The 15,150-nt window shown below is 36.8% G+C and overlaps 1 protein-coding gene across 1 annotated transcript in view; it reads right to left on the reverse strand.

Annotated features, from left to right (window-relative positions):
• LOC128996352 (G2/mitotic-specific cyclin-B2-like) overlaps nucleotides 1-12,966 on the reverse strand; it is a 33,271-nt gene extending 20,305 nt beyond the window's left edge. The window contains exons 1-3 of the mRNA XM_054421624.1: nucleotides 12,778-12,966; nucleotides 7,175-7,362; nucleotides 1,376-1,637 (exon numbers count right to left, since the gene is read on the reverse strand). Coding sequence (XP_054277599.1) covers nucleotides 1,376-1,637; nucleotides 7,175-7,362; nucleotides 12,778-12,807 — 480 coding nt within the window. The 5' untranslated portion in view covers nucleotides 12,808-12,966. The remainder of the gene's footprint in view (nucleotides 1-1,375; nucleotides 1,638-7,174; nucleotides 7,363-12,777) is intronic.
• Nucleotides 12,967-15,150: the final 2,184 nt, after the last annotated feature.

Consider the following 15,150-nt stretch of genomic DNA (forward strand, 5'->3'; position numbering starts at 1 on the left):
GTGTTATTGGTGGAAAACCCCGATTTTGTCATGCGGATCACTTGAGAGCTCGGTATGCAGAAGAGGAGGAGATTTTTGTATCACCCAAGGATCCCGTTGTATCACCCCAAGTACCCAAGAATTCACCCCCGCCGGAGGATCGACCAACTAGTCCCATGATGATGTCACCTGTACCTAGGCCTACTACCAGTCCCAGGGAGAGCCTAGGGCAAGCCCAGCCTCAGCCAACTCCTGCGTCGCCGCTAGCACAGTGCAGCCCACCACCCTCGATGAGGAAGTCTGCACGGACTGTGCGAAAGCCTCACAGGCTGGACTTGTAAAATTATTAATGAATAATGGGAAGAAGAAATTTTGATTGCATTTTATTGAAAGTGAATTTATTTTATTTTGAAAATTGAGTTAATTTTGAATTTATGATATTGACTTTTTTTATGGGGAAGACGAGTGTAGTAGAAGTCATTATAGTTTCATATATGAACAGTCATAATTATTAGTAACGGAAGAGTTATTATGTTTTGCGGGGTGGCTGCACTGTGCACTGGGCCCTGAAGTGGGATGATTCGTCACGGCTCCTTCTTCTATGTCCACCAACGAACGTAAGTGGTTCTCTTGCTATATCGTCCACTTTTCTAGCGTAATGTTAGGTTACGACAAAATATACTAAAAATTAGATTGTTGAGTAAAGATAGAACTCATAGTACAAGATAGAACAGCAACTTTGGTCATTGGCCTTTTTAATGTTTCATGTGTGGTTGATACGATGGACGCACCTGTCCATCACAATCTGGGTAGGTTTGTGATACTCTTGTATTTCTTGGGCTGTGTTCATCAACAATGAAGGCTAAATCTCCCAAGTTTTGGTGGATTGGTTGTTGAGTGCCATTTACAAGAGTATTTCAATTTGTGTTTGGTTGAAACAAGGATTTTTTTATGTTGAGAATCATAGTATGGGTGTAGTTTGTTTAAGAGATGTTTACAAGATTTTTGCTTTTGAATAATTGTGTGAAAAATGTACTGTTAAAACTTTTAACTGATTGAATTTGTTTTTGAAGGTTTCATAATATTATAATTCCCTAACTATTATGATTGCAATTTTCTGAAGTTTGTAGATCCTAGATTCAAATTTGCCATTGCAGTTTACCCATAAAGGTACAAGATATAAGATAAATGTGAATGGATATTAGCAAAATATATGCTATTTTGCTGTTCAAAAACCATAGGCCTAATAAGTTATTCTAGAGAGTGAATATACCACTTAGTGGCTTGAACCTAATTTTGATTTGAGTTAAATCCAACATATTCATCTCGGCTTAAATTTTAGTCTCCATTCACAAATACTAAAGTAAATGAATCATGCTAACTTAAAGAGAATCACCTCTAGTTGGCGCAGATAGCAGTATATTTCATTAGCATATTCAGAAACCAAAAAGGGTTTCCCGGCATCCTCTTTGTCTATGTCAACAACGTTCTCCAACGGCTGACCAACATCTGGCTTCTGAACTTGTGGGATACATTTGTTCTCCTCCTTTTTCAACCCCAAACCGCGTCCTGTTTGTAATGGTTTGGCCACAGGTTTTGTAGCGGGCCGTGGTAGCTTGCTTAATGACTTCTCAATCGTTGGCTTCACCGAAGGTTCCCTAAAACATTGAAACATTTTATGAATGACATTAAGGAACTTTGACAGCACAACCTAACCAAGCTTACACAAATTAAGTGAAGTTCATAAAAAATCTTATTCTAAAAGATACATGCTGTTACACAACATTCATATTGAACAACTCAATGAACTAATGTAATGATACACACAATTTCAAACATAATGGAAAACATGTAAAAAACTTAAAACCCATCAGTGGATCGGAGGAACAAAGAGGTTGGAAACCTTAAACATTCTTCTAGTAGCAAGAAAAGTGGGTTTACAAATAAATGAAAACAAAACCAACTACATGAAAATAAGTAGGCAAGATGACGAGGAAGACTACTTAGAAGTATAAGTATTTGGGAGTGATGATCACAAACAATAATAGAGAAGAAATAGAAATTCAGAGCAGACTCACAGCAGCAGAAAGATCATACTGGAGTTTAATAAAATTATTCAAAAGCAAACTGCTATCAAAACCACTAAAATAAGAATGTATAAAACTATAGTACAACCTGTATTGCTATACGGGTCAGAAACTTGGTCTTTTACCAAAAAATCCCAGAAGCGCCTTATTACTTTTGAAAACAAAATTTTGAGAAGAATTTTTGGACCAGTAAAAGAAGGAAATGCATGGAGGATAAGGAAAAATAGAGAGTTAAAAGAATTATATGGTGAACCAGATATTGTGGGAATAGTTAAAAGTAGGAGGTTGAGATGGATGGGCCATATTAACCGTAGAAGTGAGAGAGAGATGGTAAAGATGGTACTGAGAGGTATACCAGAAGGAAGGAGACCATTAGGTAGACCAAGAATGCGATGGGTTGATAAGGTGACGAAGGACTTGAGAGGAATGGGAGCAGACTTAGAGCTGGCAGAGGATAGAAGAACTTGGAGGCACATGGTTGGCGAGGCCAAAAACCACCTAGGTTTCCAATGGCCACAGGAGTAAGTAAGTACTCTCACTGGGAGTCCCTGTTGTGATGCAGGGGTTGATGTGTTCTTTGCACTGCTAATGGATATTCTCAATGGGTCGTGAGAGCTACCACTTTTGAAGTGCGGCAATGACGCAGAGGTTGGGCACTGCATTGCGATGGGCAACCCCTGGACCATCTTGTATCCATTGCTGGGCAAATGATTTGTCCCCAAGGATATAACTGTTCCTGACTGGTTTGTGGGCCAACAATTTCCGCACAATGCGCTGGAAAACACTTGTCATGGATTGTTACAAACCCCCCCCCCCCAACACATTATTGAGCCCCCTTCAAGTTCACAAGGAGTTCAGAATGGAGTGGTCATCAGAAAATCATGACAATATAATTGTAGACGTAACCTCTCGTGCCTATCATGGAGTGCATCACACCGAAGAACAGCTCCATGGGGTTTAAATTCCAAAGTCGAGATAATCATTAAAAACACGAAGAAGGTCCACACTAACGTTAACCTGCCTAACAGGTATGATCTCTCCAAGGCAAAGGACCACATTGACTGTGTTCTTGACATGAAAGGCTTGATGAGACAGGCTCTGGTTAATGAACGGGGGCTTGTGAACCGAGCTTAGGCCCCAAAACCGATCAAAAACAGAGAGGATCAGAGGAAACGGGCAAGGCCCTTGCAAACAGGTGGCTGGTATCTTTGGAGTTGGTCAACCACTCCCGATTAAATGTTGAGCAAAAAGTTGAGGACAGGGTCACCCAGAAGACACTTCCTACGCCCGAGCATACTGGGACAGATTGTCCCACTCCAAACAGCGCCTAAGAAGCAGCACTAAGAAGACATTGCAACACCATCAATGAGGGTAACTGGGGAAAGAAGCTCACCCATAAAGGAAGGAAGAAGCTGAGGCGAACTGACAATGATTTGGCAGCTAAAGACCAAAAGGTAGCTGGTCCTACTCCGTAAGGGAAGTACAAGGGAAGGCCACCTTGAGGCAAAGAAACACAGGCCGGGAAAGCCCTGGAGGGCTGAGGTAATCCTGATCAAGCTCTGAGGAGGGAAAATCTTTTGCTGAAGTCTTTGGTGAGCTTAAGGAATACAGACAAGCTGAATGTTGTCAAGTTCACCAAGGTAATCTAACAGGTCTCTACAACAAATGTTCCAAACAAGCCCAGAAATACTACTTTTTGAAAAGAAATATTTTTATGTTAAAAACAGTTTTAGTGTTAACAACAGAAATTTTGTTTCCCACCAGAAGTCGGTAAAGATCAAAGGGTGTTCCAAACATGAGGAAAGATTTGTTTTGGACTTCTACGCTGTTTACATTGTATAGATTATATATTGTAACCTGACATATCCAATGTATTCAAAAGAATATCTAATGGAAATAAAGATCTTATCATATCTTATAACACTTCCTTGCTACCCCCAAGCCAACCCACCACCAGTTGACCACGCACCGCGCCCTCAGCGTCAGCTGATGTCTCGGGAACGGTGATTAAATTGTTTCCAACCAAATCAAAGAAAAGTGCACGATCTGTTGAAAAATACGGCTTAAGGCAGCGTCCAAGCATTAGGGAGACACAAATTTGGTTCCTCTTCTACCTGATTTACGAGGGGTGTTCAATAAAGACTGACAGTAGCTTACTTGTAAACAAACAAAGTCAAATAATTAGTTTTTAGCGAATTTCCCTATAGGGAAGTAGCTATTACCGTAGGTCTCATGGTAAGACCTAGGCCCGGGACCGATTTACTTTTTCATTTTGATGTCCCCAGAGGCCAAACACACCATTCGTTCAAATTTTTATATATCTATATATATATATATATATATATGTGTCCATCCGATAACTTGAGTAATTTTTGTCCGATTTTGATGAAATTTGGTTTAAAGGTGTAAGGCGGGATAAACTTGAATGAGTTCGCGAACCAGCATGATCGGACCATGGGAACGGGGTTTTATGGGGTAAAAATTGGTTTTTCTCATTTTTGACCCCTAAAACACAAAATTTCCCAATTTATCTCTAGACCATATTAAAGAGCTTAAAAAAACAAATAATTTAGTATATCAAAGTGTTTTTGTACGGTTATTGGTAACGGAGAAAATTCAAAAAATTGTAAATGAAAAATTCCCATGTTATTCTTATGGAGAATATTGAAAATGTTGTAGTTAGTTTGTTTATGGATATATTTTGATCAAACTTGGCAAATTTATTTATTTTATACTAAGCTAAAGCTATTAATATTTTACTAAAACACACTTTACTAGTTTTAACTTCCTTGTGGCAGCAAACCTAGGTACTCGTTAAACCTAATGTTATTTAAATAGATTTAATTGAAAATCATTCAGAGAAATGGAAATTCGCTTAGTCGGCAGGTTTGCTGTGGCGGGGGTATTTATAAGTTGGCATGAAAGATCGAAGTATTAGCAACCGAGAAATCAGCTGTTAACATCATAGCATTGTTGCATTGTTGTCATAGCATCCGATTCATAAACAGTTGCACATTTTTGCCTCTAAGGTTTACTATGGCTGATTTTCGTGAGCAAAGATATGCGATAAAGTTTTGTGTAAAATTAGGGAAAAGTGCTACGGATACTTACAGCGACTTGAAAAAAGCTGATGCAATGAGTGAAAGAACCTGTTTTAGGTGGCATAGAGACTTTAAATATAGACGGGAATCATGTGAGTTGGAAGGTGGGCCTAGTGCGGCCTTGGCCTGGCGCCCCTGTTTCTGCCCTTACCGAAGAAACAATCAACACTGCGGGTGTTATGATTCACACTGATCCACATTTGACTATTAGACAGCTGCTATACTGCTCGATATATCAATTGGCAGTGTCCATACACTCATGCACGATCATTTGAATATGACTCGTGTCTGTGCCCGTTGGATACCACGTCTGTTAACACCAGTTCAGAAACAAATTCGCGTTGAAATTTGCCAACTTTGGTTACAGTGCGTGCGTCGAAAAGGTGATGCATGTTGGAAAAACATTATTACTGCTGATGAAAGTTGGATTTATTGTTATGATCCTGCAACAAAACAACAGAGTACAGAGTGGGTGGAAAAAGGTGGACCAACGCCAAAAAAACCTCGTGCTCAAAAGTCTGCTGCAAAGGCAATGGTGATTACGTGCTTTGATTATCGTGGTATGGTGTACACCCATACTGTACCACAGGGTCAGACAATTAATGCGGAGTACTACATTTTAGTATTGAAGCAACTAATGAAAGATCACATCCCCAAAAAACGGCCTGACCTTGTTGGACGCTGGAAACTGCATCATCATGACAATGCTCGCCCCCATGTTACCAATACTGTGCTTCAGTTTCTAGCCAAAAAAGAAGTCGAAACTGTGCCACATCCACCCTACAGCCCTGACTTGGCTACAAATGACTTTTTTCTCTATCCTCAGGCCAAAAAGGAGCTCAAAGGCCGCCTTTTTTCAACTACTATTGCCACTATTAAGGCTTTAGAGGCGATTTTGAAGGTCCTGGCAAAGGAGGGCTTTGAACACGTCTTCAAGGAGTGGCAGAGGCGCTGGGACAAGTGTGTGACTTTAAATGGTGACTACTTAGAAGGAGATACAAGTGTGAAAGTATAAGCTTTTATATTAAAGGTATTAAAAGAGTACCGTACTGTCAGTCTTTATTGAACACCCCTCGTATTTCCAAAACAATTTATCATGAATAAAAAAAACACATAAATATATTATTATTATCCTCAAGCTCATAAACCTTTGCTGCTAAAAAGGAACTTTCCTGTGACAAAAAAATAAAAACAAATTCAAGATTACTTAGATTTTCATGTTCTAATTCTCAATTTATTTTAATTTAACGGTTGTTAACATTCCAATAAAATACATTTCTTTTGCAACCTCGTCTCAGTGAGAAGCACTTAATTTATAAACAACTGTGCCAAATTTTGTAATTTTAAGTACAAACACTCAAAGTGTGTCTAATCACCGTACATTTTAAAAAGGTGTTCCACCACTATAAGCAGCAGTTACCACTTGCCCATATGAGTGGTGGGGGATTGGCTTCCCTGCCCGTAATTCTTGCTGGATATACCCAGGGTAGACGTTATGACAGCAGGCTCCACACAAGGCGGCTGCGATTGGGGTCGGCTCTCGGGCCTAGCAATATCACGCATGTAAATACAACAATACAACCACTAATTTTTTTGATTTTTTTTTTTGCACCCCCCCCCTTAATCAAAAGCCAAAACTGCCTTGCAACCTAGGCGCATGACTACCGTGCCTATTCGGTAAATCAGCCCTGAGGATACAATAATTGATGTACTGGTATAAATTAAATGAAAGCCCAAAACTTACAGGCAGACAGAGAACCAAGCACTTTGGCCCCATGTTACAAACTATTTTTATTAGCCCAACCTAAGGAACATATAACAGTTTTCTAGGAAGTTTTTGTGTACGCATGATGGGTTGTGCAATTACATTACAGTTAGTAAGTAACTTAACTTGAAATTGTTACAAAGGCCTAGAAACTTAATCTGCGTTTTTTTTAAGTCGGATAGCCCCTTTGAATTAATGTGAAAAGGATACTTTTATAAACTTATCCTAGGTAGCCTACTGACTTGATTTTAGAAGCAGCAGCTTGAAAAGTCGGTTTAGTTGGTCCTTCTTTCTTCTTTGCATCTTTGCCCCTGTTAAGTATTCCCAAGGAGTTTGTTGCATCGCCAAGGGCTGCACGTTTTGTTGTCAGGGAAGTTGTATTAGCTTTTGATCTCAAGACACCAGTGTTTTCTTGGTCCACCCCTCTGACCTGAAAGATAACACATTGATTGCAAATACCAAACGTATTTAAACGTGGGACACACTGCCATTTCGAGTAAATTTTAAATAACTTAGCCTAAGTTTAACTTAAAAGTTAACAGTTACGAAATTTGAATGAACCCAAATTTCTATAAAATAGCCAACCAGGGTACAGTTCTGCAGAGAACCTGCAGTATGTTAGAGCTCGTGCGTTTCCTGGTGAAGCCTGGGGGTAGGGTTGATTTTAATTTGGTTCAATATAGGCTAAATATTGCTTCTAAAGTAATATTTTTCTTCGATATAAACATCTGAGTAAGTTAATGATCTACTATATAAGTTGTTATTAATGTTTAATGAATGAAACTATCAATAAACATATTCAACTAAATACCCTGCCACAGCAAACAAAGCGAATTTCCAATGCCTGATTGGATTTTCAATTAAATCTATTTTTTTATAAATAATGTTATGTTTAACAAGTAGGTAGGTACTAGATTTGCTTCTACAGGGAGGGTAACCTAAATAAGGTGTTTTTTTTTAGTAAAATATCAATAGCGTAGTATAAACTAAATTAATTGCCATGATTGATCAAAATATATGTTCGTAAACAAGCAAACTACTTCAGTTTACTTATTCTCCATAAGAATAACTTAGCATAGTAATTTTAAATTTAGGATTTTTTTGGTTTTTTCAGTACATTAACCAATAAAACCAAAAAACTCTTCAATATAGGCAGGTACTAAATGATTTGGGTTTTAAGCTCTCTAAAATGTTTTAAAGAGAAATTGGAAAATTTTGTGTTTTGAGGGTCAAAAATTAGAAAAACAAATGTTTACCCATAAAACCCTGTTAAAGCAGGTTCACAAACTCATTTAAGTTCATCCCGCCTTAGACACATTCAAGCCAAATTTCATCAAAATCGGACCAAAATTACTCAAGTTTTCGCGTTTTTGCCTGGACATATAGATAACTTGTATACATATACAGTATACAAATTTGAACAAGTGTTTTTGGTTAGGTTAGGTTAGGTTAGGTTATACACGGTTTAACTTACGTGATCAACGGAGCTTTTTCTAACAGCAAGTTAAAACGGATGACAGAGTTGATATCTTTTTGTGCAAACTTTATGCTAGAACATATTGCAGGACAGGTTGCTAAAAAAGAAAGTATCTATCTGGATTGTTTAGGTTATGGTTTCTCACACAGGGTAATAGCAAAATGTGCTTTTGGTATTGAATGCGACGAATATGGGGTCAAATAGTTCATAGTGCATGTGAAAAAAATTTTTCTCAAAATGAAAGTTGTCCACATGATCATTTTATCACACATATATACTCCTCGAAACCACAAAACAATTGACCTTTTAATGATCAAGATGAATCTTAATACCCCCGCCGTAGCAAACCTGCAGACTAAGCGAATTTCCATTTGCCTGATTGGATTTACACTAAAATGTCTCTTTAAAAATATCACATTTATTCCCTATTTAAATAGTTTAACAAGTACTTAGGTTTGCTGCAACAGGGAGGGTGTAAAGGTGTTTTTTTTTTTGTAAAATGATAATAATTTAGTATGAAATGAATGCATTTTCCAAATTTGATCAAAATCTTACTAATATTATAAATGTGAAAGTTTGTGTGTTTGTTTGTTTGTTTGAAGTTCAATCACGCATTAACTACTGAACGGATTTGGCTGAAATTTGGCATGATGTTAGCTCACATTCCCGATTAACATATAGGCATATCCTTTTCTCAAAAATCCTTTCGGGCTCCGCCCCAGTGGCTCTGTAGTTCCCCATGTTAACCTTATGAGTATTCAAATTTAATGAGAATTAAAGAATTTAGTCAGCTGTTTCAACTAAAAAAGTTGTTTCTATGATATGCAAAAGCATTAAAAAGTTATAAGATTTACCAACAGGGTGCAGCACTATTATTTTTTCCCATTTATGAAAACAGCTAATTTGATCTAAGCAGCAACAAAAAACTGTGATACGCAATGAGAACTGTCAAAGTAGGATTGTTTACAATTGTGTTTATGTTTTTAATTTCATGAATTATTTATGATGATATTTTGTGAATTTTAAAAATTTATTTTTCTCTATTGTTTAGGATAAGTGGTAGAACATTATGGCTATAGTAGATGTGTATTACTATAGTATACCGTAATTTTAAAGAGAAAATTGTACCAAACTGTGTCCTGCCCCATTCCAGACGCAAAGCTTGAGTATAATAACTGCAATAAGCATTTTATACTCGATGCCAACCCCGTACGAAGGACGGGTACTCAGCTAGTATGTTCATAAACAAGCAAACTACAACAGTTTAACTTACTTATTCTCCATAAGAATAACATGGAAATTTTAAATTTACAGATTTTTGGAATTTTTTCTGTAGGCCTAACCATTAGGCGCATAATAACGCTTCAATATACTAAATTATTTGTTTTTTTAAGCTCCACAAAATGGTTTGGAAAGCTAAATTTTAAGTTTTTAGTGTCAAAAATGGGAAAAGCCTATTTTTACCCCATAAAACCCCGTTCCCATGGTCCGATCATGCTGGTTCGCGAACTCGTTCGAATAAACGTAGGTTTACACGTTTGTACCAAATGTCATCAAAGTCGGATGATTTTTGCTCAAGTTATCGCACTAATGGACACATATATAGGCCTATATGAATTTGAACGGAAGGTGTTTGGCCTCTAGGGACCTCAAAACGTAAAAGTAAATCGGTCCCGGGTCCAGGTCTTACCATGAGTACTACGGTAATAGCTTATTCTCTATAGGGGAAATTCGCAAAATAAAAGGAATTTAAGTCTTGAATCTTTACAAGACAGTGATGATTTATAAGTTTAAAAGTTAATGATTTATAACTGAACCACTTTTAGTGAACTAAACTAGGTACCGGTATTTTATAGTTTACTAAGTTAAAAGAGTTTGTTTCGAAGTATTTGTGGGAAGGTATGGGGGTTGGTTCGGCAGATTGGTGACACCCAAACTCCAACTCTCACTTGTTAGCTGCGAAGAGCTACCTTCTGCCACTGGGTGTTGGTCCACCTACAGAACCAAGTGAGGGAGCCCTAGACTAAGGTGTAATGCGATCCGTGCTGAGAGTCTCGTGGCACTGGGGGCCTAATATTCAGTGTCTTAATGGAGCCCTTCTGGGAACCCAGTCGTATGTACCCCTTACCTCTCTGATCGGGTCACTGGGGAGGTGCACCTCAGATAGGCTACCCGGTAATCGTGGGAACAACGTAGACGACCTGACCCCAATGGAGGAGGAAGGTCTACTGAAATCTGATTTTCCAGGGGCGATGGTGTGGTTTTAAATGATACTCTGCGAAAAGAACTGGCAAAAAATGATATAACAGTATCATTAAAGATTACAAACAAGCTGTCGTCATTGATCAGAGTCAAGAACAAGTCCCACACTGATAACAACAACAAAACCGGAATCTATAGATTAAAATGTGACAATTGTCCCAGCTTTTACATAGGACAACCTGCCAGATCTTTCACAACCCGATTTAAAGAGCACCTACCAAAAAAGAATTCTAAATGAGCTTTTTCCAACCATCTAACAACTACAAACCATAACTATACAGACATTCACAATAATCTAGATATATTACACTTTTGCAATAAAGGACGCCATATGGACACAATAGGATACGAAATATATAAGTTAAGGCATCAAAAGAACAACCACATCATATTTTGAACGAAAAACAGTCCTTTGAGTCTAATATAATTTACAACACAGCCATTCTGTAATCTGATTACCAAACCAAGGAAAGAAAAGTTAAGGATAGAACAGGGGTAGGGGACAGGGGTCAACGCTGCCGACACGTGATAGTCGCGACTTATCCATCACCAGTGTGTGTATTGCTTTCTCAAAGTGAACCTACCCCTTAATATTGACTTGGCAGATCCTAAGTAGGGATCCCAGACGTCCTCTTTTTCCCGGACACGTCTTCTTTTTGGGTACAAAAAAAAACGTCCGGGGGGATTTTTGGCAATACTTTCAAATGTCCGGGATTTTGAATTTGTGAGAGAATAAAAAAATATTTCTGCAAGTATTAATATTAGCAATCAGCTTTTATAAGAAATCGTCATCATAACATTAAACTAAGTTAAAATACTACACTTTAATAACATCTTACGTATAAAAGTGTCATTTCCTCTTTCTTTAGGTCAAATTTCGTGTATAACGTACGCTAGAAACCATTGGAAATACTGTAGAACCAAACGGAACGGAAGGCGAACAATGGGTTTCCTGCTTTGCCTTACTCTGCTGACTGTAAACTATTAACTTTGCTCACTAGTAGCCAGTTTGCCAGGCCAGTAGCATACTAGCGACCGTCGGCCCGGACCCCCCCCCCCAAAAAAATATTTTATATATAAGTAGATAAACTATTAAACCAGGGGAACTTTAATAATTTTTATTGCAAATAAAGTTCTACAAATAACGTTCTACCAAATTGAATTCATGTAGTCTTTACACTTGTGGCAAACGAGTGGACTAATTACAAACTCTAACCCAAACCTCGGGATCGTTCGAGTCTGACAATTTTTTGTACATTATGAAAAGTAGGGAAGATCGTCAGACGACGGACGCTTTCAGCGATATACGGCAACGGCAGTGTCCGATGCTGGCGTTCGACTGCATTCTTCTTATTTAATTTTTCGGCCATTATTATTTAATTTGATGTTACCATTAATTTTAACCTAGATGGTTGAAAACTTCCATTGGGTAGGTATTGGATAAAGAAAAGAAGTTGTATCAAAGTCCAAGCTTAAAGGGTAATTGAATATTAATTTATCTAAACTAGGTCCTCAAAATAGCTTAAAAACTACTAATTTTAGCACGTTAATTCCAAAATTTTCCCAGGGGAGAACCCCCAGACCCCCCTTCTTTGCTGGGGGGTATTCAGGCCCCCCCCCCAAAATATATGTAGACCGCCCTTGGTGAGTAATTTTGTCCTCTTTTTTGATGGAGGGTCCCTGGGAACCCTAATCCTAAGTTACACACCAATTTTACAAGTTAGCCAAGGCCTATCTATATCCATTGAGCTGTCAAAAGTCAAGTTCCAAGATGCTGTCTATTTTATATAAAGTAAGAAAGAGTAATTTCGGGTAGTTAATTTTCAGGCTTATCTGAAATTCCAGTTACAACCATTTACTTTCCTGTCATTTCTTGAAAAACTACTTCAAGCTAGAGTAGCCTAGACCTACCTAAGGTCTTTAAATATTGAACTTGCTTTGCTTGTTGCATTATGCTCTTTTACCAGTACAAACATACGTCTTGAGATAAAAATTATAGATAGCCTTAGTTAGGCTAACTTATAATAAGAAGGGAGAGACGTAAGCTAATTATTATTAAAAGTTAGGATAGGAGTCCAGTTAAAATAACACACGGTGGTAACTTACCGCGTTCATATTACGGGTTCTGAGGGCCATTTTAACACCAGTTCAGTATCAATTGGAATGTTGTTAATTACTTATTTATTTTGAAAATATTCTTGGTATAAAGATTTATATGAATGTATTAATCGTTAAAATGAATTTAAATTGAAGAGGTACGTTACGAAAGTTAGTTGAAACAAAATGGAGGTAACGTTTTGAGTTTAAAATAGTGTTTGGTATCGATATCCGATATATCGGAAATATCGATATTTTGGTTCCGATATATCGATATTTTTATATCGATATTAAACTTCCGATATTATCGGGGTATCGATATTTTACTTCGATATTATCGTTAGAATTGATTTTAGCAATTTTTTAAAGAATAATGCAAGAATAAAATACAGTTTAATCTTTTCTGAACTTGTGTAGCAGTTATTAAATATTATTAATAACAAATTTATTTGTACACACACACTATTCCATGTATCTAGTTAAATATATTTTTGTAATCTGGTTGCCTCTGCCTGCATTTGAATAGTGAGTTGGCACGGTTGGCAGAAGTGGAGTGCCAAAATGACGTGACGGCAGTGAAAACCAATAAAAACCATTAAATTCTGTATATTTTTTTGTACGCAAGCCTAAAAAATTATAAATTGTAAACAATTTAACGTCATATGTGTGCATCTAACTGTTCATGGTGGTACTTTCCTGTTAAAGGGAACATTCATTATTATCGATTATTTCTTTTTGAATATCGATATTTTATTTTTCTATCCGATATATTGATTATAACAAATTAAAACATATCAGCTGACAACTTAGATAAGGATAGGCTAAATAAATATTGTTCAGTATTAACAAAGGTACTTTCCTGCTAAAGGGACATTTTTATATCAATGATTTCTTTTGATGACATATCGATATTTTTTTTACCAAACCGTCTGTATATATTCCTTTGTTTTAATATCTTCAAACGCATTTAAAAACAAATTAAGAACTAACCTTGTTTAGGCAAAAATAATAGCCTATATCTGGATTAGGAAAAGAAACTATTCAACCTAACATAACCAAAGCCAACCAAACTTACTATAGTATAGGCTAAGTTACCGTTTCAAAATTCCGTTTGATTACAGAAAATGCATATGGGGAATAGGCTAGCAAACGAAATTTTGAAATAATACAGCAAGCTTGGTTGGTTAGGATAGTTTAGAATAGGTTCATTTCAATAATATTTTTTTTAAATTGTTTGTTAAGGTAATTTCCTGTTAAAGGGATGCATTGCGATAGCATTCCGATTCCATTAATTTTTAACGATATTTTTCCGATATATCGATATTTTTGGTCCGATATTATCGGAATATCGATATTGAGGCTCCGATATTATCGTCGATATAAGTATCGATATTTTCTTTCGATATCCCAACACTAGTTTAAAATCTTGCTTGCTAATCTTGCTATTGGTCAGAGGCTACAATGAATAGAAAATTGTTTTTCTAATGCAGTCGATAATAGAAGCAGTACTTAAAACATTCGAAGTAAGCGAATACTGTATTAAGTGCATATCTTCTCGGTTTACATAATATGACCGTTTTATCAATTCTGAGTCATGAATATTCTAAATCTATATTTCCATATTTGGAATATAATCACTGATGGTAAAGGTTTATGTAAAAAAATGAATCGTGAAAATAAATTAAAGAATCTCACTTATATAATGTTGGATTTTTTACTTATTTTCACAATTATTAACAAAGCAATCAAACCATGGACAAAAACTTTTATAATCAATAAAGCAGGAAACCCACTAGTCCGACGCTCCCCGACACGACACCTTCCGTCAAGTCTCCAACACCTTCCGCAATTTTAAGGCATTAACCCACGGTCCGACGGGCTCCGACGGTAGGCCTCCGACGAGAAATACACTACCACTCAGTTAACAGTGCCAGTTGCGATGGAACAAAGGATCGCATACTGTTCACAAGCAGTAGTTACGGAGCAAATAATGAAAAAAGTCCATAACATTTATGACGATCTCTGTTAATATGAGAGATTGCAATGGTACAAAACGTAAAAAATAATACCCCCGTCGCAGCAAACCTGCCAACTAAGCAAATTTATATTTACCCAAATTGATTTTCAATTAAGTGTATTTAATTAACATTAGGTGTTATGCGTACCTAGGATTGCTGCTACAGGGAGGGTAAAAAAGTGTGGTTTTTAGTAAAATATTAATAACTTAGTATAAAATAAAGAAATTTACCAAGTGTGATCAAAATATATCCATCAGAAAGCAAACTTACAATATTTTATAATATTCTCCAAAAGAATAAAATGGGAATTTAAAATAAAAATTCTTTGAATTTTCTCCGTAACCAATAATTGTACAAAAACACC

Source organism: Macrosteles quadrilineatus, unplaced genomic scaffold, assembly GCF_028750875.1.
Source record: "Macrosteles quadrilineatus isolate MER2022 unplaced genomic scaffold, UCM_ALF_1.0 Scaffold_6__1_contigs__length_79288215, whole genome shotgun sequence".
Taxonomy (NCBI): Eukaryota; Metazoa; Arthropoda; class Insecta; order Hemiptera; family Cicadellidae; genus Macrosteles; species Macrosteles quadrilineatus.